Below are 26,792 nucleotides of genomic sequence, written 5' to 3'. Positions count from 1 at the left end.
TGGAAAAAAAAAAAAAAAAAAAAAAAAAAAAAAGGCTGCCTAGGTGCTAGGCTGAGGGCCTTACCTAGGGTAACCAACCATCTTGGTTTGCCTGGGACTGAGGGGTTTGCTGGGATGTGGAACTTGCACTGCTAAAGTCAGGACAATCCCCAGAAAACCATAATTATTGGTCACCCTAGCCTTTGGCCCCTCCCACATAAATCAGGCTGAGCTCTGGGTGCTCAGCAACATGTTCCAGGCTCCCTTGAGTTTGACTTCCTCTCTGGCTTCCCTTCCCAGCTGCCACCTGCACAGAAATAGGCACAAGTTTGGGAAGCAGAATGAGGTCTTTCAGGCCTAGATAAAATAATCCTCTGCCTTCCTCTGAGGCCAAACCAGCTCCCCCATCCTTCTCCCTTGCTTGGTAACCCTGGGCCCAGAGAACTACCCCCATCCATAATCCCAGTGGTCTCTGATGTGGCTGTGGGGTTGGCCAGGTCCCTGAAGTGGCTGTGTGAAAGCAGGCAGACTCAAGAGGCCTGGGCAGCCGGGCTGAAGCAAACAGCAGCAGGTTTACCTTGTGAAGAGCAGCTGCACCATGTCTACGAGAGTGTGCTCTGCGGATTTTCTCAATAACTCTGAACAGGCAAAAACAAATAACACAGGTGTCATTACTTGCTGTGCTATTATCAGGAGGCTTCTCCAAGCAGACTCCCCTCCAAACCTTGTTTACCAAGGATTATGCGAAACTTATTAAAACCAGCTCCAGCTCAGCCTGGCACACATAACTTCACTGGCCCACTAGGTGGCACAACTGAGTCAGGAAAATGGGAGAGCAATTGTAGTTTCTTGAGTTGCAGAGAGGCAGGCTAGTGTCAATCCTAGAAACCCCAAGGGAGAGAGATTTGGTGCCTGGGATAAGTTGGTCCAGAATCCATCTCAACTCCTGCCCTGGCATGATGGGCTGAGATCTCTATTCTTGCTTTATAACAAATAGTCAAGTACAGAGACTTCTAGACCCCTATAGCTCCACAAGGTAGATGATGGAGAAGTCTTGAGTTTTCCATCTCTCTGGGGTTCAGAGACAGTATCCTGTGTTCATACTCAGACACTGGCCCCAACAATGGCAAAGGGGACAATATTCAAGTACCTACCACTGAGTCTCATTTCAAAGCAGATCCGGAAGCAAGACTGCATAATTTCACACACAGATTCATTGGTTAGGTGGGCACCCACTGGCGTTAGCAACAAAGTCCGTAGAACCTATCAGAAAGAAAGAATATACTATGACAGAAAAGTCAGGCTGGGTAAAGAGAGGTTTACCTGAGGGGAGAAAAGCTGCCTAGTGTTCCTCCAGTCTCCTAGGGAAGAACCCAGGGGTGAGAATGAGAGGTTAGCAAAAATGCTGACCTCACTTGTTCAGTAGGGGAGTCTCCCAGAAGCTTATCTTGGGAGTCTTCACTCTGCATGATCCTGACATAGTGCACAACTCATTCCAGCCCTAGCCTAGGAGCCCAACAGATGGATGGCACAGATACAGTTTGCCAGAGGTACAAGTGTATTAAGGGCTTCCGGTATTTTATATCAATTCATTTAAAGCTTGTAATTATTTTCCTTAGAAAAGCTTTTACTTTGGGTACCCGAGCTGCTTGTTTGGAAACAAAGTAGTTCCTTAAGCCCCAGTGGAGTCAAAACATAGCTTCATACTGCTGGCGGTCTCGGGTAAGTAGAGCTGGAGGCACCAGCCCCTGGCCATTAGCCTAATTGCTCTTCCCATCCCTCTTACCTGAAGGATTTTCATCAGGACAACCTCATCGCTGGCAGGATCTGTGCCCACAAAACGGGCGTGGGTGACAGCATCTGCCATGTTCTCCATGCCCTCTGCTGTGCCCTCATGAGTAGGATCTGCTCCAGGAAAAAGGAAAGATTAAATGATGTGGAGAGGATAGAGAGAAAAGGCAAGACAGACTGTCTAGGGACTGCTTTTAGAGACTGGTTTTCTCTGCTCCAGTTCCCTAACCTGTGGCTCCTTGAGCTACCTAAGAATTTTTGCCCACAACTGGCTTTAACAAGCTCCTCAGCACAAATTCCACTTGGTGAAACAGTAATTCTCAAACTTAAGCATGTTATCGAAATCAACTGGAGAACTTGTTAAAAATAAAGATTGCTGGGCCCACTCCCAGAGTTTTTGATTTTATAGGTCTAGAGTAGGGGCTGATAATCTGTATTTCTAACATGATCTCAGGTGAAGTTAACACTGCTGGTCGGGGGACCACACTTTGGGACTCCCTGTTGTAAAGCTACTCATTTCATAGAGGAAGGGCCTGGAGATATGAGTATTTGACGCAGAGCAAGCGCCAAGTAGGGCTACAGCTTTGAATGCCAGGGTTGCAGCCTTTCTCTTTTCATCATTCAACACAGCTTCTCTCTCAGGTTGCTTTTGGAGTTTTGTGTTCAGGCAAAACTGAGGTAGGGTAGCAGCGGGAGGAAATGGAGAATCACTGCTGCCAGTACTCCTATCCAGATGCCACATTACAGCAGATCAGAGACCTCTGGTTTCATTCTTATTTAAAACAATATGACGCTGAGCAAGAATCCGGTTACCAGCTTAACTAAACAGGCATTAAGAGAAAAAAAGAGACAAACTAAACAGGACTGGAGCTTGGCTAGTTGGGGAGTGGGGGGAGGGAGGATTTCAGCTGAGAATAAGAAGGGAGAAGATAGAGGGTGGACAACCAGCACTATGCTGGAAGCAAACACAAATGCTGCCAAGGGGGCAGCTCTGCTCCCATTCATGTGTTAAACACCCACAAGGAATAGCCAAAGAAGTTGCCTCCATCAAGGCCTACAAGGGTCCTGCAGAAGTGCCTGGATTGCGGGCTTCTGCCCCAGGTCTGCTCTGAGGGATACTTTGCACTGCTGTTCAGTTCTGAAAGGGAAGAATAAGTAGGGGGGAAAGCGAAGCATATGATAAAGCTTTGTGAGTGACAGAGAAAGTTGCTCTAGAGGTGGCATGGTGTAATGAAGGAACATCTCCTAGTTTTAAATGGTAGGGGTTAGAAGACATTCTTGCCATTTTCTCTTTCTTGGTGCTTGAAATTAATGGAGTTCCTGAGCTTAAAGCTCAGTGGTTGGCTGGGAAACCTGAGCATTTCTCTTGCAACAATGAGCCAGAAGACTTTCATTAATTGTGAGTGGTTTTCATCTTTCTCTTCTGTCCTCATTAGTCTCTAACACCTCATCAAAGACTCCCTTTGTCCTACTTATGTATCCCTCTACTCAGCACTAGAAGTGGCTACTTAGAGGTCATGCAAAAGGGAGCCAGTTTCATTATAGTACAATGGAGTGACCCAGCTCCTCTTCCTATCACCCCAACTCTACATTTCTCCCAATCAGCACAGAAAATCCCCTACTCTCAAGGCCCTTGACCAAGTCTTCTCTCATAGCCCTGCCTGACAGCCCTTATTCAGGCCTCCAGGGCCCACACAAGAAACCTAGGTCCTTCTCAGTGTTGTGTGGCTTTTCAGAGCTCAGGGAACGTCAGCCTTGCTCTCCCATCTCACAAGGTCTATTTCTTCCCCTCTTTCAGTAATCTCTCTTCTTAAAGTGATTTAAGCTCTACTGATCTCTTTGTAGTTCTTATCCCTTGAGCCTGAATGAAGTAGGAAAGTTAATTTTCTAAAAAGGCAGGTAAGAGCAACAGGTCTTTAGAAACATAGTCAGGGCCTGCCAGCAAGCTAGGCAATCAATGGCACAAATCCTGGTCTGGCAGCTGTGTGGGTCCAAACAAAAGGCCAGTCCTTGGAGTAGGAACTAAAATAATCCCAGAAGTCTTATGTCACAGGATTGAGAGGTGGGGGGTGGTTTCTTCTAGAAGGGCAGCCTAAACAAAGGATTGTTTGGCTCGGGCTCACTTATCAGACCTTGTCTTCCCCCAAACCCCTTTCTTAAAATGTCCTCTTTTCTGGTCACTCTGGATCCAACTGAGGGAAATTTGCCAATCTCATCTCCTTTGCTTTCTGGCTTTCATATACTCCTTCCTGCTCCTTTTTTTATGCCCCCCTGCAATCACCACCTCCAGCATTCTCCTTTCCCACCACAGGAAACTCCAGAGACCAGCTGGCCTGAGGTCTCCAATGACCAGCCTGTCTGCCAAGTCCAAGAAGGAGGGGAGAATAACACCAACAAAAGAGCAGAGGGAAAAGGCACAGAGGGGCAGCTGCTACAGGCTGTGAAGAGACGACCTGCAGGTGGTGCTCAGGGCAAGGCTGGATGTGGCTTTGCCTGGTTTTGTTTAGGAAAATTATGAAGCTAGGACTAGGGTGTCTGGAGAAGCTAATGCACCTATTCAGAACCTAACTGGCACCCAGAATTCCTGCGCAGGATCCTGAATGCTTCAGTTAAGCAAATCCAACTTTCTAGAAAAGCTAACGGGTCTTGCCTTGAAGGCTATTTTCTTTTCTGGCTAGCTACAGCCTGAGCCTCATCTTTTCTTGTCTCCCTACTTAGAAACAAAGACAGCTGTCTGTTTTTTGTGTTCCTCATCCTTGCACATGGGCTGGCAATAGGAGAAAAGGAATTCAGGATCCTGAGTGATAAGACCAACTAAAAAAAGAATCCAAAAAAAGATACCATAAATAAATTTGGAGACAAACTATACACTGAAATATTCAGCTGAGATTGGAAGCAAATATTTGTAATACTATGGTAGACAATGGGTTAATATCCCTACTATACAAGGATCTACAAATTGATAGGAAAAGCAAAATCAACTCAATAAAAAATAGGCAAAGGAAAGGAAATTCAAATGTTCAACTTCGAGGAAATAAAAACCATAAAATACCATTTTTTTTGCTTTTGATTTTGTTTTTTGGCGGCTAGCCGGTATGGGGATCTGAACCCTTGATCTTGGTTTTTTAACACTGTGCTCTAACCAACTGAGCCAACTGGCCAGCCCAAAATACCAGTTTTTACTCACCAATTTTTACCCACCAAATTGTCAATTAAGAAAACTGATAATATTCAATGTTGATGACAGGGTGGGACAATGGAAACTCTCAAACACTGTTGGTGGAAGTGTGAATGCTGTAATCTTTTGGGAAAGCAACCAGATATTACCTATGAAAATGTAATTTGCACATGGCCTTTAATCCAGATTACAAGTTCCGAAGTCTTTCACACAAGAGTAGAATTAGTAAATAAAGACATATGAATAAGGATCCTTATTTCATCATTATTTAATAAGAGAATGTTAGAATGAATTGTGTTATACCTACACTATACTATGGAAATTATATAGCTACTAAAAAGAAAAAAATCATACCAGGGGCTGAGGGGAGAGGGATATGAGGAATTATTGCTTAATGTTTAGAGTTTCTGTGTGTAGTGATTAAAAAAAAAATTTGTTTTTTGTATGGAAATTATATAGCTACTAAAAAGAAAAAAATCATACCAGGGGCTGAGGGGAGAGGGATCTGAGGAATTATTGCTTAATGTTTAGAGTTTCTGTGTGTAGTGATTAAAAAAAAAATTTGTTTTTTGTTTGTTTGTTTGTTTGTTTTGGTGGCTGGCGAGTACAAGGATTGAATCCTGGACCTTGGTGTTTTCAGCACCACACTCTAACCAACTGAGCTAACCAAGAAGCCCATAAAAAAATTTTTGAAAACAGATAATGGTGACAGTTGCACAACATTGTGCATGTAATTAATGCCACTGAACTGTACACTTAAAATTGATTAAAAGGCAAATTTTATAAAAAGAATAAATCAGATGGATAAGTGAAAAAACTGTAGCACATAATCCTATTTTAATTTTTTAAAAAAGAGGTGGTACTTTATTTATATACATGCAGAAAAAAATATAGAAAGATTTAAACCAGGCTGTCAACACTATTTACCTAAGGAAGGAGTGGGAGCATTGAGAAAGACAGAGGTAAGACAACTTTTCTTTTAGACACCTCTTTAATGCATGCTTATTGTAAGAAGACAATATATTTAAAAAAACAACTTTAAAAATAAACCAAACCAAATCTCCAAGGGCATCATATCATTAACTCCCTCCAAAGCATAGTTAGAGAAGCCAGAGTCCCAGGCTGGCCCGTGGCTCACTCGGGAGAGTGCGGTGCTGATAACACCAAGGCCCCAGGTTCGGATCCCACATAGGGATGGCCGGTTCACTCACCGGCTGAGCGTGGTGATGACAACACCAAGTCAAGGGTTGAGATCCCCTTACCTGTCATCTTTTTTTTAAAAAAAAAAAAAAAAAAAAAAAAAGAGAGAAGCCAGAGTCCCAGGGAAACCTCCACTCCCCTTCCCTCCCTACCCAGTACAACCTGAGTCAATTAGCATGATGAGTAGCCAATAACAATCCTACTTCTCTTCTGCAAAGAAAGAGATGGCTGGGGAAAATTTCCCAGTATCACCAGCTCATTGCTTAAGGCCTGAGCACTCAGGAGAGGCGGGAAATAAAGTGCTATGGTCATCTAGTAAAGCCTAACCTCTTACCTATGAGTGCATAGGACAAGAACTTGTTGACAGAGGTGAGAGCCAGTCCAGTGATAGGACCAGTGGTATCTTCAGAGCGAATCACTTCCAGAAATGGACGAAGGAATACATTGGGCTCAATCTCTGAGAGTTCTGCAAGGAAAAAAAAACAGAAATGAAGATACTATCTGACAAAAAGCTAAACCCTGATCCTCCCTCTGGATTATCTTGAATCAAACAAATCCAGACACTGTACCATTTTATCTGTAAAATTTTCAGAATGTAGCTCTAAAGATTAGGAATATTTTAAAGAGCACAATATCATTATGCTTAAAAGGTTAACAACAAAATGGTTAAAATGGTAAAATTTAAATTATGTGTATTTTATCACAATTTAAAAAAATTAGTAATTCTTTAATATCAAATATTACAAGTCAATCGTTCATGTCCATTTCACCATCCTTCCCAGTGATACATAGGCAAACCTCATCTTGGGTATGGCCAACATGGCCAAAGAGCTCCCAGGGTAGGCTCCTGTCTTCATGTCCTTTGCTTTTATAGTCAAGGTCACTTCTCCTAGAGAAAGAGTGTAGCACATCCCAGGAGGGTAAGGGGAAAGAAACCCTGAGGTTTATAGTGCCTTGCTGAAAAACAAGCCTAAAGAGAATAAAACGCTGAGCAGTCCCTTAGTCATGAAGGCAGTCTGTAATCTTAGAAGGTCCTAACCACTCTCCAGCCTCCTTCCTGCCTAGAGTAAGCAGAGCACTAACTGCCCTGAGATGAAGGGTCAATTAATAATCTTTATTTTACAGATGCGAAAAATAAGGCTCAGATAAGATACATGATTGGCTCCAAATCACACAACTAATAAGTAGAACAGGGATTTGAACCCAGTCTAAATGGTTCTAAAACTTGTGAAACCACTACATCTACTCTACCTGATTACCAGCACATACTCCAGAATTTAGAAGATTTCATTCCAGGTCAAACAAACCATATTACATTGAACATGCCCCCTACCCTACTCTGCCCAGGGTTTGTTTTATAGATTCTGCAGCGCTTTCATCTTCCAGAGACCAGCTCCCTAAATAGGCCTGAAACATTTAGGGATGTGATCTTGGCTGCCCCACCTTTAGAGACAAATGGAAGCTGGGTTTCCTAAGCGCCTTCATTTTTATGCAAATGCAGGGAGCTTCCAACTCAATCCCTACTACCCCCCTCTCTGGGTAAACATTCCCTGGGCTGGCTGCTCCTCAGATTAATGCTTTAATTAATTGGCAGATTGGGTAGCATTTTCCAAGCTTGTCTGTACAGTGATCACATCAGCTGTATAAAACCTGCTTCTCATCCCCCCCCATTACCCCCACCCAGAGAGGAACAATTTGCAGGAGAAAACTTTTTTTAAAAAGTGTGTGTGTGGTATGTAAGTGAGAGAGATGGTGAAGGGTTGAGATGTAAAGAATATAAATATTTGGAAAAAACTGTAATATATAACATACTTTTTAAAAAGCACATTAAAAGGGGCCGGCCCGGTGGCACACTGGATAGTGCGCCGCTTGGGAAGCGCGGCGGCGCTCCCGCCCGAGGGTTCGGATCCCACATACAGACAGGTCCCCGCTCACTGGCTGAGTGAGGCGCGGGAGCAACACCGAGGGTTGCGATCCCGTTGCTGGTCCCGGTCCGGTGCGGACGCGACACTGAGGGTTGCGATCCGTTGCCGGACACGGAAAAAGACAAAAAAAAAAGCACATTAAAAAATTTAAACTCATCTGTTCCTGTTACTTTAAAAACACAAATGTATTATGTACAATTCGGTCTGACATTAAAAAAAAAATGGGGCTGGCCAGTTAGCTCACTTGGTTAGAGCACAGTGTTGATAACACCAAGGTTAAGGGTTTGGGTCCCCATCACTGGCCAGCCACCAAAACAAACAAAATGGTCATGCTTGATATATTTGATGTGTAAAAGTGTAGATGTAAAAAAAAATCTTTAACTGAGAGAACAGGGAACAGATTTTTTTGTGTTTTCATCCAGTTGCTACAAATATACTTGCTTCATGTCTTCCTTTCTGGTGAAAGACTAAGGCAGTTTTACGGCTGAAGTTCACACTTCCAAGGCCATGTGTATTCTGCCTTTTTGGTTGTTTAATTGTTAATTTGGTAAAACCAACTTTTTAAAACGACTGATTCATAAATTTCTATGAATTTTAACACGTACAGTTTTGTGTAACTACCACCACAAACAGAATACAGAACAATTTCATCACCCCAGAAAACTCCCTCCGCCCTCTCTTTGCAGTCTCACCCTCCCCCGACCAATAACCCCTTGTCAACCACTGATCTGTTCTCCATTATCATAGTTTTATCAAGAAGGTCATATAAATGAAATCATACAGTATGTAACCTTTTGAGACTGGCTTTTTTTCACTCAACGTGATGCCTTTGAGATTTGTTCAAGTGGTTGGTTGCATATATCAATAGTTTGTTCCTTTTTATTGCTGAGTAGTTTTCACTGCATGTATGTACCACAGTTTCTTTATCCATTCACTGGCTGAAGGACATTTGGGTTTTCCAGTTTGGGAAGATTATAAATAGAGCTGCTATGAACATTTCTGTACAGGTTTTTGTGTGAACGTACGTTTTCATTTCTCTAGGGTGAGTACCCAGGAGTGGTATTTCTGGGTCAAAGAGTAAGTATGTATTTAGCTTTATAAGAAACTGCCAAACTTTTTCCACAGTCACTATGCCACTTTGCATTCCCACCAGCAATGACAATTCTAGTTTCTCCAAATCCTCTCCAGTACTTGGTATTTTCAGTGTTTTTATTTAAGCCATTTGAGTAGTGGTATTTCTATGTGGTTTAAATTTGCATTCCCTAGGGCTGGCTGGTTAGTTCAGTTGGTTAGAGTGCAGTGTTCTTACACCAAGGTCAAGGGTTCAGATCCCAGTCTACACACTGGGAAAGAGACTGCCTCTTCAGCAAATGGTGCTGAGAAAACTGGATATCCATATGCCAGAGAATGAAACTAGATCCATACTTCTCACCATATACCAAAATCAACTCAAAATGGATTAAAGAATTAAATATACACCCTGAAACAATAAAACTCCTTAAAGAAAATGTAGGGGAAACACTCCAGGAAGTAGGATTGGGCACAGTCTTCATGAATACCACCCCAAAAGCATGGGCAACCAAAGGAAAAATAAACAAATGGGATTATATCAAACTAAAAAGCTTCTGCATAGCAAAAGAAACAATTAACAGAGTTAAATGACAACCAACAGAGTGGGAGAATATATTTGCAAAATATACATATGACAAAGGATTAATATCCAGAATATACAAGGAATTGAAACAACTTTACAGTAAAAAAACAAGTAACCCAATTAAAAAATGGGCAAAGGAGCTGAATAGGCATTTCTCAAAGGAAGATATACGAATGGCCAACAGACACATGAAAAAATGCTCAACCTCACTCAGCATCCGGGAAATCAAAACCACACTGAGATACCATCATCTCTCTCCAGTTAGGATAGCTAACATCCAAAAGACCGAGAATGATAAGTGCTGGAGAGGTTGCAGAGAAAAAGGAACCCTCCTACACTGTTGGTGGGACTGCAAAATGGTGCAGCCTTTATGGAAAATGGTTTGGAGGGTCCTCAAACAATTAGATCTACCATATGACCCAGCTATTCTACTGCTGGGAATATACCTAGAGGAATGGAAATCATCATGTGGAAGGGATACCTGTACTCCCATGTTTATTGCAGCACTATTTAAAATAGCCAAGAGTTGGAACCAGCCCAAATGTCCATCATCAGATGAGTGGATAAGGAAATTGTGGTATATCTACACAATGGAATACTACTCTGCTATAAAAAAGAATGAAATACTACCATTCACAGCAACATGTATGTACTTAGAAAAAATTATATTAAGTAAAATAACTCAGGCACAGAAAGAGAAATATCACATGTTCTCACTTATTTGTGGACTAGAAATAAATAAATACACAAACAAATGGGAGGGGCAGGGAAGAAGACACAACAATCACAATTCCTTGAACTTGTTAAGACAAGCAAACAGATATGATGTTGATGGAGGGGGGAGAGGGAAGGGGGAATGAGGATTCAGTAAAGGGACATGAAAATCAACTACATTGTATATTGATAAAATTAAATTTAAAAAATTAAAAAATTAAAAAGAAAAACAAAAAGGGTTCAGATCCCCATATCAGCCAGCAAAAAAAAAAAAAAAAAAAAAAAAAATGCATTTCCCTAATGGTTATAATGAGTTGGACATCTTTTTATGTGCTTATTTGCCATCAAGTCTTTTGTCTGTTTTTAAAATTGTTTTCTTAGTCTTGAATTTAGATACTTTTTTATCTATTCAAGTCCTTTACTGGTGAAACAGTTATTTACAAATATATTCTCCCAGTCTGAAGCTTGTCTTTTCTTCCTCTTAACAGTAGCAGACATTTTTACTCTTGATGAAGTACAGTTTATCAGGTTTTTTTCTTTTATGTAATGTGCTTTTGGTGTCATGTCTAACTACTCTTTGCCTAACCCCAGCTCAAAAAGATATTCTCCTGTGTTTTGTACTAAAAGTGTTTCAGTTCTATATTTCTTATTTAGATCTATGATCCATTTTGAATTAATTTTTATGTAAGTGCAAGTTCTTGGTTGAGATTCGTTTGCATATGGATGTTCAATTTTTACAACACCATTTATTGAAATTAGTGCCTTTTTAGATGCCTAATTCTCCTTAGCACTGTACCTTAGTGGTGAAGAAGTTACAGAGGATTCTGTCTTGGGTCCCTCTTCTCTTCCAGGAAATTATCCTTGTTCCTATTCTTTGTCTCTTTCTGGGTCTTTCTGAATTTGGGTATATTTTAAATGCCATGTAATGTAACACCCATTATTTGTAAGTCGATTGAGCATAAAGTATTTTATTATAAGGCGACCATCCAGGGCTGGCTGGTTAGCTCAGTTGGTTAGAACTCAGTGTTATAAAACCAAGGTCAAGGGTTTGGATCCCCGTACTGGCCAGGCGCCAAAAGAAAAAAAGTGACCATCCATCACAAGGAGGCATGTGGCTGTAAAAAACATTCACTTTGCACTCTTGGCTGGAATGCATCTTTACCAGAATAATGCTGCTTTTGTAATAAGTGTGCAGTTGGGATAAAACAAGAGACAGACAGACAGACATTGTTGGGGAACAGGTGTTGGCTAGGCCCACTTTCTATCCCATGTTTTGTGAAGTTGTTTTCTAATCCTTTCAGGATTGCTCCTCCAGATTCTGCTGTCTTAAAGATTCTCTGGGCACCTTTCAGAGCAAATTAGGTGTGACTTTTTAGAATACTGCTATTCCCATAAATTTTATTTGTTCACTCTCCAGCTCACAGACATGTCTTTAGAGGCAGCAATAGCAAGTGGTTAGAGCACTTGTTCTGGCCCCATCTGTTACATTTTTGATGCCTTTGTTTTCCCCATCAGCAAAATGGGAAATGTTTCTTATAATAAAGTTCTTGAGTCCATTAACATAAGGGTGGCTGAAGCAGAATAAGATTCCTTCAGTCTTGGTGTCACTACGAATTTATGATATGCTGCTGGAGTAACCATTGCCAGCTGTTGAAGAAAGGTGAAAAAGTAGTATTCTGTACACTTAAAGAACAGGGAGAGATTGCTTAGCAGTCCTGTAATTGATACTGTTTGGGGATTCTCTGATTCTTCTCTAGCAGCCTTGGCTATTGACCCTTTAGGCTTTTTCGTCATCTGTAGACTTTGCTAATGTCAGTTCAGAATTTAGTTCTTTTTTATTCCTCTTTTTTCCCTTTAGGGCCCCTAGAGAAGACCTGACAGGGTAGTAACTGATAATAAACCTGTAATTGTCTTGTATTCTTGCTGCTGTTGAACAACGAAAGTTTTTACTAAACTGCAAAAGGAATTTGGATTGAAAAAACTGCTCCAAGCATAATGGCTGCATAAAGCTGGGGTGAATTATTCTGCTGTAAAGTATAGCAACAGAAGTTTTTAATTTCTCCCAGGCTTTCAAATTGCCTGCTTAAGTTTGAGTTTGGTTTTGTATAGTACATGCAGAAAACAGCAAGGCAGAGTGAAGGGCCACAGCAGCTCTGGTTTGCCTGTATGTTACAACCTAATTGCTTTCCTTTCAATATGTGCCAGTTTCCTCTAGAAGGAAGAGAACTAGTGTTTAGAGTTGATACACATCAAACTTGTACTCTCAGTAAGACAGATGGATCAGTTTGTCCTTGGGCCTCTGTGTTGTGTTTGAGGCCAGTCCCTGTGGGCCTCATTTAGCCCTGCCGGTCTTGTTAAAGGGACTCACTCTCCCTCTCGGATTAGGAAAGAACCTGGGCAAACCTGATGCTTAATTTGTGTGGCAGTACTACAATCAATAACTAACAGTGTTTAGTCACTGCTTAGGAGAAGGAAAGGTATAGAACAAACTTCAATTCTAGGATAGTTGAGTTAAAAATTTTTATTTGCCATCCAAGTCATGCAGTTAATGTACCTAGTAGTAAACCTGTAGCAATAGTATGGTATAATATTTAAGAGTATAATGCAGTGTTTAAGAGCATCGGCTTTGTAGTCAGACCAGACATGGGTTCAAATTCTATCTTCCACTTACCGTATGACCTTTCGGTAAGTCACTTAACCTTGTAGACCCTTGGTTTCCTTATCTGTAAAATGGACACAGTAAGAGTATTTCTCCACGTTATTGGGAAGATAATATAATTTATGTTTAATAATTTGTAGCTGTTTCTGATGTCTCCAGCAAATTAAGGTAGTTGTCCTGGGCAATGGAATGGGATTCTTGTAAGGGTGGTAGATAGCAGCTCCTAGCAGCAAGATAACCTGGCTATTTAGCTGGAATGCCCAAGGTGGGAAGCTCATTCCTCTTCCAATCAGGATTTATGCATCATATTGGACTAAGCCATACAATGAATTATTTTCCCATGTGTATGTTTCCTTTAAGTGTATATCTTATCTTTTGAAAATGGAGACTAAATCTGACCACAGGTGTACCAGGATGGCCTCACTCAATGAGGAGATGGTAAGAATGAGGATTTCAGGAGCAGAGATTTACTGAAAGCAGCCTATTATTGGCTCCACATGCTGTCAAGGATTTCAACCCTGAAAAATATGTCCTTCTCCTATCCTCTCCCTAAGGAGAGGTTGAGCTGCTTTAGGGACAGCGAGGTGGCCAAGGTCCTGACAAGGTGTTTGAGCCAGAGAGCACATATAGATCCCCCAAACCCTTTTCTTTCTTAGTCATCTTGAACCTTTTTGTGCCAGATATCTAGGGAGGAGGAATTCTTATGTCATCTCTGGCTTAGGTTGAGGTCTCATGAACATGACCTTCTACAAATTACTTATCAATTACAGTTTAAGGGAAAATATAAAATTATGATTTCTAATCCCCGGGTGTTTTCAGACTTTAACCCCAAGGTGTGTAAGTTCAGAAATTGCTCATGTTTAATCAGAAAGGAGTTTTAAGGAATCTAGTTAAATTACTACTACCTCCACCACCACCACTTCCCCAGGAATTCCCAGTGGGTGAGGAACCTGTATCCAGAGAAGTGAAGTATTTTTGCCCAAGATCACATAGTTAGCAAACCAGGACTGGGCCTAGTGCATTTTTTTATTTCATTTTTCCTGTTGTATAGGGCAGGGCTGCAAAGGCCTGTCTGGGTTTGACCCTTATGCCCAGGCTCGAATCAGTTCCTGAAACCAAGACTAAATCTCTACCTGGGCATTCACAGGGCTGGCAAACTTTGAAGCTGGTAAATAAAGGTATGGGGGGGTGGGGGTGGGGAGGGACAGATATTCCAGAGGCTCTGGCTTTGCCAGTTTTGTTTTGCTCATCCTTTGGACTTTTGATTTCCATTAGTGACCAAAAGGAACACAGCTCATGACAAATGTTTGAGGTAATGGATATATAAAGCACCCTGATAGGATCATTGCACACAATATGAATGTACCCAGATATATTGTACTCCATAAATATATACCATTATCAGGGGTCAATTAAGAAAAATAAATTAAGGAAAAAAGAGAGAGGAATAGAGAATAAAACAGTGATTACCAGAGACAGGGACAGGTAGAGGGGAGGAGTGGCCAGGGAAATTTTGGTAGACTGGTACAGTTAGATAGGAAGAATAAGTTTTGGTGCCCTAGGGTGACAATAGCCAATAATATTGTATATTTCAAGATAGCCAGAAAAGAGGATCTTGAATGTTATAACCACAAAGAAATGATAAATGTGTAGGTGACAGATAAGCTAACTACTCTGATTAGATCATATACAATATATGCATGTACCCCACAAACATGTACAATGAAATAAAAAAAACTCCTTTTTCCAAACTATTCTCCAATTGAGCTCCACATGACTCTGAGTCTAGGCCTCAATCCCTACATTTTAAAAAATAGTCAAGCACATCATTCTGTTCTATTAATCACAAAGTAAAATGCTAGTTTCACTTCCAATACCAGGTCCATTCCTTTGTGTCTCAAAGAGGGATCCAATTCTACGCTAATGAACTAGGTTAATTATTTAAACCACTCCTCTATTGGAACTGGACACTATACAAAACAACTTACAAGAAAGTTACAGCTGTATCCTCAGCACACATATACATGCCCATATATGTTTTCTTTTTTTTTTTTTTTTTTTGTCTTTTTGTGTCTTTTTCTGTGTCCGGCAACGGATCGCAACCCTCAGTGTTGCCCCCGTACCGGACCGGGGACCGGCAACGGGATTGCAACCCTCGGCGTCGCCCCCACGCCTCGCTCAGCCAGTGAGCGGGAACCGGTCTGTATGCGGGATCCAAACCCTCAGGCGGGAGTGCCGCCGCGCTTCCCAAGCCGCGCACTTATCCAGTGCGCCACCGGGCCGGCCCGTGTACACCATTTTTAATCTTTGACTTTTACAAGAAATATATTCCTGGGTATGGCATAGTCAGAAGAGTAGAATATGAGGACCTAACACTTTCTCCTAAAATGGAATGTGCAGACATAGACAGAAAAGCCAAAAACCAAAAAGCTTTTGTGCTCAAATAATTTTGTCCTATGTTTCTGGATACAGAAAAGTCAAGAGGGGTAAATGAACTAGACTTCTGTTTTTATCATGCTCTGATTTATTAGTTTGTTTTACATGATCCCTCTTGTGAATAATATTCTTTCTCCATGAACATAGGCCAATATTTGCAGAATGAAGAGCTAGGATGGGGGCAGGATGGTGACCCTCTAGAAAGCAAGAAGGGAGAAGTAGAGTCTGAGGGCAAAAGGGTCGAGACAGGCATTTCTGAAGCCAAATGATGTTGAAATAATATACTGCAGGCCTTTTTCCTTGTCAGCGTAATCCAATTGAGAATGCCCAACTGCCCCTGATAAGAGTCACTCAGGAGTGAAGAGCTTCGCTACCAGGGAAAGCAGCTTATGTGTGCATTTTGGCTCAGGAATGTGCCAGTCCAGTGCTGGCCAAATGAGAAAAGGCTGCTGTGGGCTGGAGAACACAGCCTCTTGGGAGGATGGTGGTTGCTCCCCTGTAGGCTAGGAGAGTGTTCTCTTTTGTCCAAGGGTGGTGCTTGAGGCCACATGTTGAGGCCTTGGACATAGTTACCAGTGAGGGTGGCAGCTCTGACATGAAAAGAGAAAAAGTGTCAGGATTCATTTCCCCTTTAAATAGGTCACCTCATCATTTGAGAAGACACGAGACTTGAGAGACATCTGCAGATTCTTAGACTGACATTGGACCAAATTGAGACTTCTCTGTTTTAATGTTGTAATATAGGGAGTTGAGCTCCCTGCCTCCTGGTGTTGAGCAGAGTATAAGCAGAACACCACCAAGATATCTCCAAAGGGCTTCACTTTCCTTTGGGTTGAAGTGGCCTATAAGCTTCTCCAGAAGTAGTTTAATAATTCATGTTGTAAGTGTTGTCATTTGGCACTGACTGACCAGAAGTTGGACCTGGATTTGATTTTAGAAGGATTCCAAGTGTTCTTTCTCCAATGGGCATTGAATTTCCCCTCCTTGTACCCATTGGGTTTTTATTCCCCATCTTAGAACATGAACCAGTCACCTTCAGAGTACCCCTCTACCTAATCTGCACTCTCTGTTTACTGGACTGTTTGTGCCTTAAGGTTGACAGCCTTCCAGGGTGGGAATTTTGACTGCTTGGCTGGGGTGTCAAATGTCTTCTTGGTTGTGAAATTACTCAACCCGCTTACTATGAGCAGCGTCATGGCACTGTTCTTCTGAAGGACTCAGACAGCTCTTCTCAGTATTCTGAAAAATATCCAGACCATTGAATCTCAGTCCCCAAGCAGGCTGAACCTTTCTGTTCTAGCCTTACAGGAAGTAGTAAAGTTGAATGTCTAAGAGCACAGCTTTTGGAGTCAGATGAACCTGGATTTGATTCTCATTTCCACCACTAGCTAGTTGTATGATCTTAGCTGGTAGGTACGTCTGTTTATCTTTTCTAAGTCTTATTTTCATCTGCAAAATGGGATAATTATGAAGAGAGAAGGTATGTAAAGTGCTTAGCACATGGCATGGCACAAGGTAATAATGTTAGTTGCCGTTATTATTCTTTATTCTAAAAGGAGGATGAATATTTCAATCATTCATTTAAGAAAAAAGGAAGCCTATTCCTTTCTCTGATATTGTGTATACCATGGAGAAAGCTGAAGCCCTCAGAAAGTAAAAGAGCCATTCCAAATTGTACCATAAATAAGAGCCACCAGTTATCTTAGTATTTATCCTTAACTTGAATTCCTTTTAAGATTTAGGAGTCAAAGGTAGAGGACCTACTCTTGAATATTTTTGATATGTGCTTAAGCCTTAAGAAATAAATTGGAGGGGCCGGCCTGTGGCTCACTTGGGAGAGTGTGGTGCCAGTAACACCAAGGCCACGGGCTGGTTAGCTCACTTGGGAGAGCGTGGTGCTGACAACACCAAGTCAAGGGTGAAGATCCCCTTACCAGTCATCTTTAAAAAAAAAAAAAGAAAGAAAGAAAGAAAGAAATTGGTATACAGTACAAAGAACACTAGACTGGGACTCTAGAGCCAAAACACTAAAATAATAATAACTTAGGTGTATTTATTACAGACTTTATTCCATGCATTGTACCAAGTGTTTTACATGCATTATATGAGATAATGTATGTAAATTGCTTAATACAGTGCCCTATACATAGTATATGCTCAGTAAACCTGAGCTGCTCTTATTAATTTATTTTTAAATATTATTTAATTCTGTAACACCCATTTTGCTGGTGATAAAATAGAGACTTAGAAAAGATAAGTAACTAAAGGCACACAACTACTAAGTTTCAGGACAGGGATTTGAGTCCTACTCTAAAGCACATGATTTTACCTAGTGCCCTCAACTTCTAGTCCTGGTTTCAACACTAACTGTCTTTATAGCATTGTACAAATTACTTAACTTCCCTAAATCTCAGTTGCCACATTTGTAAATTATTTTTAGGGCCTATTTTAGCTACAATATCCTAGAATTTGGAGGATTTTTGGAAATAGTTGAAAATTATGACTAATTTTTCTAGAGTACTGTTACTCAAAGTATTATCTGCAAACCAGTACAGTCCACAAACTGTTGCTTGGTACCCCAAGAGTTGTATACAGAAATTGAGAGAAAGCATTTAGAAACTTTTATAACAAGTTGCTGGAATAATTTCATGTATGTTGATTCTAGTAGTAAAAAATTAGAGTTTATATTATGTCTTTTTAATTTTTGTTTTTTTGGTAATTTTATTATATTTTACAAACCATGGTTCTGCAACGGATTTGACACAAAGAAAAAAAAAAACAAACTGGCCCTTCACCACAGATAGATTGAGAAGCACTATTCTAGAAAACCATCTGAAATCTCACGAGGATTATGAATTGAAATTCCAGTTTGTTTTCTTTAATTACATGTTTACAAGGAGGTAACCTTTAAATTAGAAATGTCCTTACTAGTGGTACCCTGCTAGGAGCACAACCTTCTCTTTTCTTCCCCTAAGTTGCAGGAGTTGCTCTTATTAGAGCTTCTCTGATGCTCCTGATAATCGATGGTTGAACCTAGAGAGCAAAACTCCAGTTCTGCCTAGATGAAGCTCTCTTGGGAAAGTTAACTTTATGTACCATGATTCTCTCTTTTTTTTAGGAGGGGTTGGGGAGTGAGGGTGATCATGAAGGTTCCTGGTGGGCTTATTAAAAAGTCTAACCTTCAACCGAGCTGCCACAGGAGGCATCCCGGGCTCTCCTGAGCTGGGGTGGCAGGGGGCCTAGGGCCTCATCCACACCCCCTCCCTTACGAGCAACCAGCCCAGTGGTGACCACTGAGCTGCTGCAGGAGGTGCCCCAGGCTCACCCAAGCCATGGTGGCAAGGGGCTGACTGGCCTCATCCACACCCCCTCCCTTATGAGCAACCAGCCCAGCAGCGACCACTGAGCCACTGAAGGAGCTGCCCCGGTCTCTCCTGAGCCGGGGCTGTGGGGGCCAAGGGTCTCGACCATGCTCTCCCCACGCTCAACCAGCCCAGCGACGACCAGCAAGCCTCAGCAAGAAGGGTCCCATGTTCCTGAGCTGGGGTGGTGGGGGGTGAGGGCTATTGCCACACCCCCTTGACATCTGCACCCAGCCCGGCAATAACCAGCCACCGCAGGTAGCCCACGAGTCTCCCCTGTGGGAATGTGGGGGGTGCCACAGGCCTCAATCCCACCCCCCCTCCTTCCTCCTTCCATCCTATTTTCTTCCCCTTTCCCCTGTCCCTCTCCCTCCCAACTGCTCTACAACAACATCATAGAATGTAAAAAAATAATATTAATAAAATTTGTTTTAAAAAGTCTAGCCTTTCTAGTTTTCCATCAGTAAATTTCTATAAGGCTTTAACTCATAGAATGGAAGTGCAGGAAGGAATGTATCTTAGCAGTCATAGATTCCACATACCTAATTTGATAGAGAAGTTTGTGTATCATATGTCTTGCTATTGGTAGGAATGAGACTACTGATCTCTGGCCCATTGACTGAATTGTATACTGTGTGAGGGCCACATCCAGAGCCTCCAGAGAAACTTTCTCCATGGGACCTTGACCAGTCCTCTGTATAGTATCACTCCTGCCTCTGCCAAGCCTCTCAATGCCATATTTTCTTTCATCTTAAGAGGAAGATCAACAAATTGAATCCAGCAAGTCCTAGCCAGTGCAATGAGACAAGAAAAGGGAACAAAAGGCATATAAATTAGAAAGGAAAAAATAAAACTGTTCCTACTTGCAGATAACATGACTTATATATATATATAAAATCCTGAAGAATCTACAAAAAAGCTACTAAACTAGTACTTGAGTTTAGTAAGTCACAGGATACAAGGTCGACACACAAAAATCAATCTCATTTCTGTATACCAACAGTGAACATATGGAAACTGAAATTAACACACAATATCATTTACGAATACTCTGGTAAAATTAAATACTTAGGTATAAACCTAAGAAAACATATATAGAACCTGTATGCTGAAAACTACAGTATACTGATGAAAGAAATCAAGATCTGAATAAATGGGGAGACATACCATATTCATGAATTGGTAAGCACAACATAGCAAAGATGCCATTTCTCCCCAAACTGATCTATAGACCCAATGGAATTTTATTCAAAATCTCAACAAGATTTTTTGTAAATACAGACAAGTTTATCTTAAAATTCAAATGAAAAGGCAAAAGAAGTAGAACACCGAATGATACTAGAAAAGAAAAAGTTGGAGGAATTACATTACTGATTTTAAGATTTAGTTTACAGCTGTATTAATGCAGTGTGGTATTGTCAGAGAGTTAGACATATAGAACAATAACAGAAGAGAGAACCCAGAAGAGACTCACATAAATATGGCCAACTGATTTTCGGCAAAGATGCAAATAAAGGAACCTTGAGCTAAACCTCACATCTTATACAAAAAGTAACTCAAAATAGCTCACAGGTGAAAAGCAAATTCATAAACCTTTTAGAAAAAAACAGGGGGCTTCTGGTCAAGATGGTGGAATAGACAGTAATCAGTGTTACTCTCTCCCACAAATCAGCCAATTTACAACTATTAAAAAGCAATGACAGCCAAGCTGGGGCTGCTAGAGCTCAGGGGAAGAGGAGGAGAGACCTACAGAGTTCATGAAGGCAGGAGAAGCCATGATGAGAGAAAGAAAGGATCACTCTCACCATTTTGAGCCCCAGCTGCTTCAAGGCTGGAGCTGGTGAGCACACAGAGCAAGAGCTGGCAAGAGCTGCAGCTGTGCTCTTCGTATGAAGTTGCTTGAAGGCAACAGGGGAGAAGAGGGCCTTGGTGGCCCTCAGGCCAGCAAGACCACTAACAGGGTTCCTGTGGACCCACATAGGAGCAAGGAGCCACAACAACTGAAAAATGGAGCCACTCAGAGGCCAGTGAGTCATCACAAGAGACCAATGCATGGTGCGTCCCATGGGAAGTGTTTGGAGTGTGGGCAATGGGGGAGATGGGCCCACCAGGGGACATTGGGGCACAGCATGGACAGCTGATCTGCCCCCCAATGAACACAGGACCACTCAGTGGAGGCTGGTCAGGAATATAGAACTTCTGGGGGTGCAGTTTGCTGAAAAGACTCAGGTCCAGATGAGAGTTTCTGTACAACCCAGGTTTACCAGATCTCATGAGACCTGGAAGTACCTACAAAGTCAACCATTAAAACCTGAGCTGCACAAAAATCCTTCCCCAGGGAAACAGCAGCAAAGCAGCAATTTAGCTCAACCACAGGGCTCAAGTGCTGGTCCCCATAGGAAGTTCTCCCATTTTAGAAGGAAGCAAAGGACAACAAATTAGCTCCAGTGCAAAGTTTAAGTAGTGGAAATAGAGAATAATCCAACACAGAACTGAAAGAAAACACAAAATACCCACAGACCAAAGACAAAGTTTGATATTAACTAGTAAAGGTCTCACTTCACCAAAGACCACCTATGAAACCTAAAAGGACCAGACACCCCCTGGGATCCCAAGCCAGGGAGCGGGGAGGGCCAGGGGCCTTAGCCATGCCCACTAACACCCACAACCAGCCCAGTGACAACCACCAAACTACCTCAAGAAGCGCCCTGGAGCCCTGAACTGAGATGGTGGAGGGCCTTGGGCCTCAGCCACAACCCCACACCCAGCCCAGCAACAACCTCTGGGCCACCACAGGAAATGTCCCCAGCTACTGAGCCAGAGCAGTGGGGCGCTAAGGGCTTCGGCCACCGCCCCCCAACATCTGAAACCAGCCCAGCGATGACCACCAGACAAGCACTGGAAGCCCACTGGTCTCCCAAGCCAGGAGAGTGGGGAGCTGAGGGCTTCAGCCACACCCCCCTGACATCAGCATTCAGCCCAGCAATGACCAAGCCAACACTGGAAGCCCTCTGGTCTCCCCTGCAGGAATGAGGAGGGTGTCATGGGCCTCAACAACATCTCCCCTCCTCCCACCCTATTTCTTTCCCCCTTCTGCTCTCCCCCTTCCACCCAACAGTTTTGCAATGACATCTTAGAATGTAAAAACAGATGGAGCCAGCGACGGGCCCCTCCTCTCATAACCAGGCACACCATGTGGGTATCCATGTGGATAGTCCACCACAGCCACACGATAGCCATGGCTGCCTCAAAAGCAGATAGACGCCACAGCTGCCATGCAGAAGGCCTACCAGCCATTCGAGTGCGTTGGTACAGGGAGGGTCACCAGCAGAGACCAAAGAAGGGAGCGGTGTGTGTCTCTCCACAGAGCCCATTCCAGGGTGATGGAAGAAGCATCTACTCTATAATAATAGTGGGGGACCTGAACACACCTATCTCAGCACTGGGCAGATCATCTAGGCAACGAATACCTTTTCAGAAGGAGAGAAGTAATCTAGGGTTATCAGAGGAGGGAGGGAAATGGGGATAGGGAGAGATTGGATAAGGGGCATTAAGAATAAGTACAATTTGTAATAATGTATATGCTAATAATATTGATTTGATCAACATATGTCAACATTGAACCCCCAAAATATGTATAGTCAATTATGATTCAATTAAAAAAATAAATAAAAAATAAGAAAACATGGGAAAAAATTTTTGTGAACTTGGATTAGGTACAGTCAACTTATACATTACACCAAAACAAAATCCATAAAATAAATATTAATAAATTGGACTTCATCAAGAGTAAAAATGTCTGCTCTGTTAAAGATACTGTTAAGAGGAAGAAAAGATAAGCTTCAGACTGGGAGAATATATTAGTGAATAACTGTATCACCAGTAAAGGACTTGAATCCAGAATAGATAAAGAAGTCTTTAAATTCAAGACTAAGGAAACAATTTTATTTTATTTTATTAATTAATTAATTTTTTTAAAGATGACCAGTAAGGGGATCTTAACCCTTGACTTGCTGTTGTCAGCACCATGCTCTCCCAAGTGAGTTAACTGGCCATCCCTATATAGAGATCTGAACCCATGGCCTTGGTGTTATCAGCACCACCACATTCTCCCAAGTAAGCCACAGGCTGGCCCCAGGAAAAAATTTTTAAAATAGAGAAAAAACTTGATGGCAAATAAGCACATAAAAAGATGTCCAACATCATTATAGCCATTAGGGAAATGCTTTTTTTTTTTTTGGCAGCTGGCTAGTGTGGGGATCTGAACCCTTGACCTCGGTGTAATAACACTGCACTCTAACTGAGCTAACCAGCCAGCCCTAGGGAATGCAAATTTAAACCATGCGGAGATACCACCACTTGAATGGCTTAGGTGAAATGATACTTACTCTTTGACCCAGAAATACCACTCCTGTGTACTCACCCTAGAGAAATGAAAACGTACGTTCACACAAAAACCTGTACAGAAATGTTCATAGCAGCTCTATTTATAATCTTCCCAAACTGGAAAACCCAAATGTCCTTCAGCCAGTGAATGGATAAAGAAACTGTGGTACATACATGCAGTGAAAACTACTCAGCAATAAAAAGGAACAAACTATTGATATATGCAACCAACCACTTGAACAAATCTCAAAGGCATCACATTGAGTGAAAAAAAGCCAGTCTCAAAAGGTTACATACTGTATGATTTCATTTATATGACCTTCTTGATAAAGCTATGATAATGGAGAACAGATCAGTGGTTGACAAGGGGTTATTGGTCGGGGGAGGGTGACACTGCAAAGAGAGGGCAGAGGGAGTTTTCTGGGGTAATAAAACTGTTCTGTATTCTGTTTGTGGTGGTAGTTACACAAAACTGTATGTGTTAAAATTCATAGAAGTCTATACAAAAAAAATCAATCTTTCTATATGATAATTAAAAGAAAAAAAGATATTGATAGAATCTTAGCCTATGAATTTCAACCTAGTTCATACCAAGAACACGATGCGGTCCAACACCAGGCCCTGTCTCCAAAGAGTAGGGTCTGAAGATATCCAGAGTAGGTTTAAGGGAATGGGCCCCTTTGAAGGTGGTATGAATTCAGAAATGCCCTTTCCTGGTGCTGCCTGGTTAGCTTAGTTGGTTAGAGCGTGGTGCTGATTACAAAGCCACCCCACCCCTCCATCCCCCCAAAAAGAAATGCCTTTCCCGTAAAGGGTTTGTAGAGCAGCTAGCCCAGCATGGAAATCCTATTTCTTCTTTCTCTGGACTCCTCTAATAAATATCAGAAAAGATTTTGAATTAGAACCCATTCTTTCAAAATTTTCAGTTGAAGCAGCCTTTTAAAAACAGATCACAAGGGGCAGGCCGGTTAGATCAGTTGTTTAGAGCGTGGTGTTATAACACCAAGGTCACGGTTTAGGATCCTCATACCAGCCAGCAGCAAAAAAAAAAAAAAAAAAAAAAAAAAAAAAGATTCCATTCCTTGCTGGCCGGTTGGAGCTTGGTTAGAGTGCAGCCTTATTACACCAAAGTCACAGGTTCGGATCCCAATACCAGCCAGCCTCCAAAACAAAAAACAAAAACAGATCACACTTCTATCAGTTTCAATTCCATTGAGCATGGTTAGATAAACTACAACTTTGATACATTAAATCATCTGGCTTTGGGAGCTCACACCCTAACATGCAGTTTCTTGCTTTATCTCTTGGTCTATGAGAATTAGTTCCCCAAGGTCTAGGTAAGACAGAGGTATTGAAAATATACAGAAAGAATCTACTAAGGCATAGTTTATCTCTCATAATATTTGATACACAATATTAACTTTACTAAGGGAAGTGCTGGCTCCCACTGCACAGAGCTTCAAGGAGAAAAGGTAGAGATAGCAAGTAAGGGTAGGGAAGGACTTTCATCAGGCACATAGCCTAACTATCTCCTCCCCCACCCCGCCAGGCAAAGAAGCATTTGGGCCACCAGAGGCCCTCCTCCTACATGAAGATGTTCATTTACCTGCTTCAAATGTGCCAGGTCACAGTATATACACTATTTTGAGCTATGTCCTGTAACAGTTTCTAATCTGGCATCCGTTAGATTAGCTCTGAATTCTGCTGGCCAAGCCTCAGCCTTTCATGGGGCTGGCACCAAGTAGGGGAGGCTAGAGTAGGGTTTCAAACACCTGTTTCTGCTTTTTAAGTGTCCAGTTCAGGCCACTGTGCTCTGGCAGCAGGGACCTTGATGATGTATCTTCTTCTCTCCTGCCAAATCCTGAACTTGAAGAGCCTAGCCCCTCAGATGAGGAAAAGATAGAGCTGGGGGGTACAGCTACATAGAAGAACTGTTTCTTTTAAAGTTAAATACACATCTACCCTATGCCCCAGCAATTTCACTCTTAGGTATTTATCCAAGAGAAAGTAAAACATATGTTCACAAACAGACTTATATAGGAATGTCTACAGCAGTAATAGCCAAAAACTGGAAACAACCCAAATGTCCTTCAATAAGAGACTGGTTAATTGAATACTACTCAGAAAAACAAAACAAAACAGAAAAAAAACTACTGATACATGCAAAACATTGTTCAATTCTAAAAACATGCTAAGCTAAAAGGAGCTAGATACAAAAAAGTACATCCTATATGACTGTATTTATATGAAATCCAAAAACAAAACTAATCTATGGTGATAGACCTCAGAAAGTGGCTTTGTGTTATGTGTGTGTGGGGGGGGGGTGACTCAAAGGGGGCATGAGGAAACTTTCTGGGGTGATAAAAATGTTCTACATCTTACAGAAGAAACATATTTGCTTCCCAACTCACCATTCTGGAAGCAGAGGCTCAACAGCCAGCTGAGCTGTCACCTCAGTGCCCCTTGGGCAACTTTTGGAAAAGAAGAGATTTTCAGGTGATAGCTTATCCTCAATGGGGCTCTGTTGTTCCCCAAAGGAGTGGCATTGAAATATCTTCAACAGCATTTACTTCCCCTTTGCTAAAAGTAGGATAAGGGTTCCAATTTAGAAGAAAGTTCACACATAACAATAGTTAGGCTCTGAGTACTCAGAACTCAGATGGTCTTCAAAAAAATTAAATTATAACCACAATAATAGACAAGCAAGTCAGAGCTCTAGTTCCAGAGCTGCCATTACTCTGTCAGGCCTTACACAAGACATGACCTTCTCTGAGCCACAGTTCCTTCCCTATAAAATGGACTAAGTGACTTCTATGGCTTCATTTCATCTCTAACACTGTATGATTTTAGGACTGTTATAAGTTCATGTGGCCTCCAGGATCAGATGGGAAAGGCAAGTCTTGCAGTTCTTCTCAACATACTTACAGAGATCTGTGCTTTAGCTTAATGAGGAACTCCAGAGGGATTTTGCATATCATGTGAAATAATTCCTCCCTCTAACACACTTACAGAGTTAGATTCAGAGAGAAAAGCAACAAATCTAAGATGTGAAAAGCTGCTAACATGGCAAACCCAACATGGCACGGGATAAAAGAAGAGTAGATATCCTCACAATCCAGAAGGAAGACTGGAGAAGAAAACAAACATGTATTAAGCGTGTCCTATGTACAAGGTATGCATTGTACTAGGTACCTTATACACATCATCTCATTTAATCCTAACAAGACTCTATACGTTTTTTGTTTTTTTTAAAAGATGACCGTTAGGGCCGGCCCGGTGGCGCACTGGATAAGTGCGCCGCTTGGGAAGCGCGGCGGCGCTCCCGCCCGAGGGTTCGGATCCCACATATGGACCGGTTCCAGCTCACTGGCTGAGCGAGGCGCGGGAGCGGCACCGAGGGTTGCGATCCCGTTGCCGGTCCCCGGTCCGGTACGGGGGCGACACTGAGGGTTGCGATCCGTTGCCGGACACAGAAAAAGACAAAAGACAAAAAATATATATATATTTT

General features: G+C 41.9%; 1 protein-coding gene across 6 annotated transcripts in view; it reads right to left on the bottom strand.

The window, feature by feature from the left end:
- Positions 1-26,792, bottom strand: part of GBF1 (golgi brefeldin A resistant guanine nucleotide exchange factor 1) — a 107,327-nt gene that overhangs the window by 26,469 nt on the left and 54,066 nt on the right. For all 6 annotated transcript variants that reach the window (XM_008569697.1, XM_008569699.1, XM_008569702.1 and 3 more), the window contains exons 3-6: positions 6,483-6,614; positions 1,766-1,884; positions 1,134-1,242; positions 557-617 (exon numbers count right to left, since the gene is read on the bottom strand). In XM_008569697.1, the coding sequence (XP_008567919.1) occupies positions 557-617; positions 1,134-1,242; positions 1,766-1,884; positions 6,483-6,614 (421 nt within the window). The remainder of the gene's footprint in view (positions 1-556; positions 618-1,133; positions 1,243-1,765; positions 1,885-6,482; positions 6,615-26,792) is intronic.

This window comes from Galeopterus variegatus, unplaced genomic scaffold (genome assembly GCF_000696425.1).
Source record: "Galeopterus variegatus unplaced genomic scaffold, G_variegatus-3.0.2 Scaffold525, whole genome shotgun sequence".
NCBI lineage: Eukaryota > Metazoa > Chordata > Mammalia > Dermoptera > Cynocephalidae > Galeopterus > Galeopterus variegatus.
This window is presented reverse-complemented; position numbering and strand designations above follow the sequence as displayed.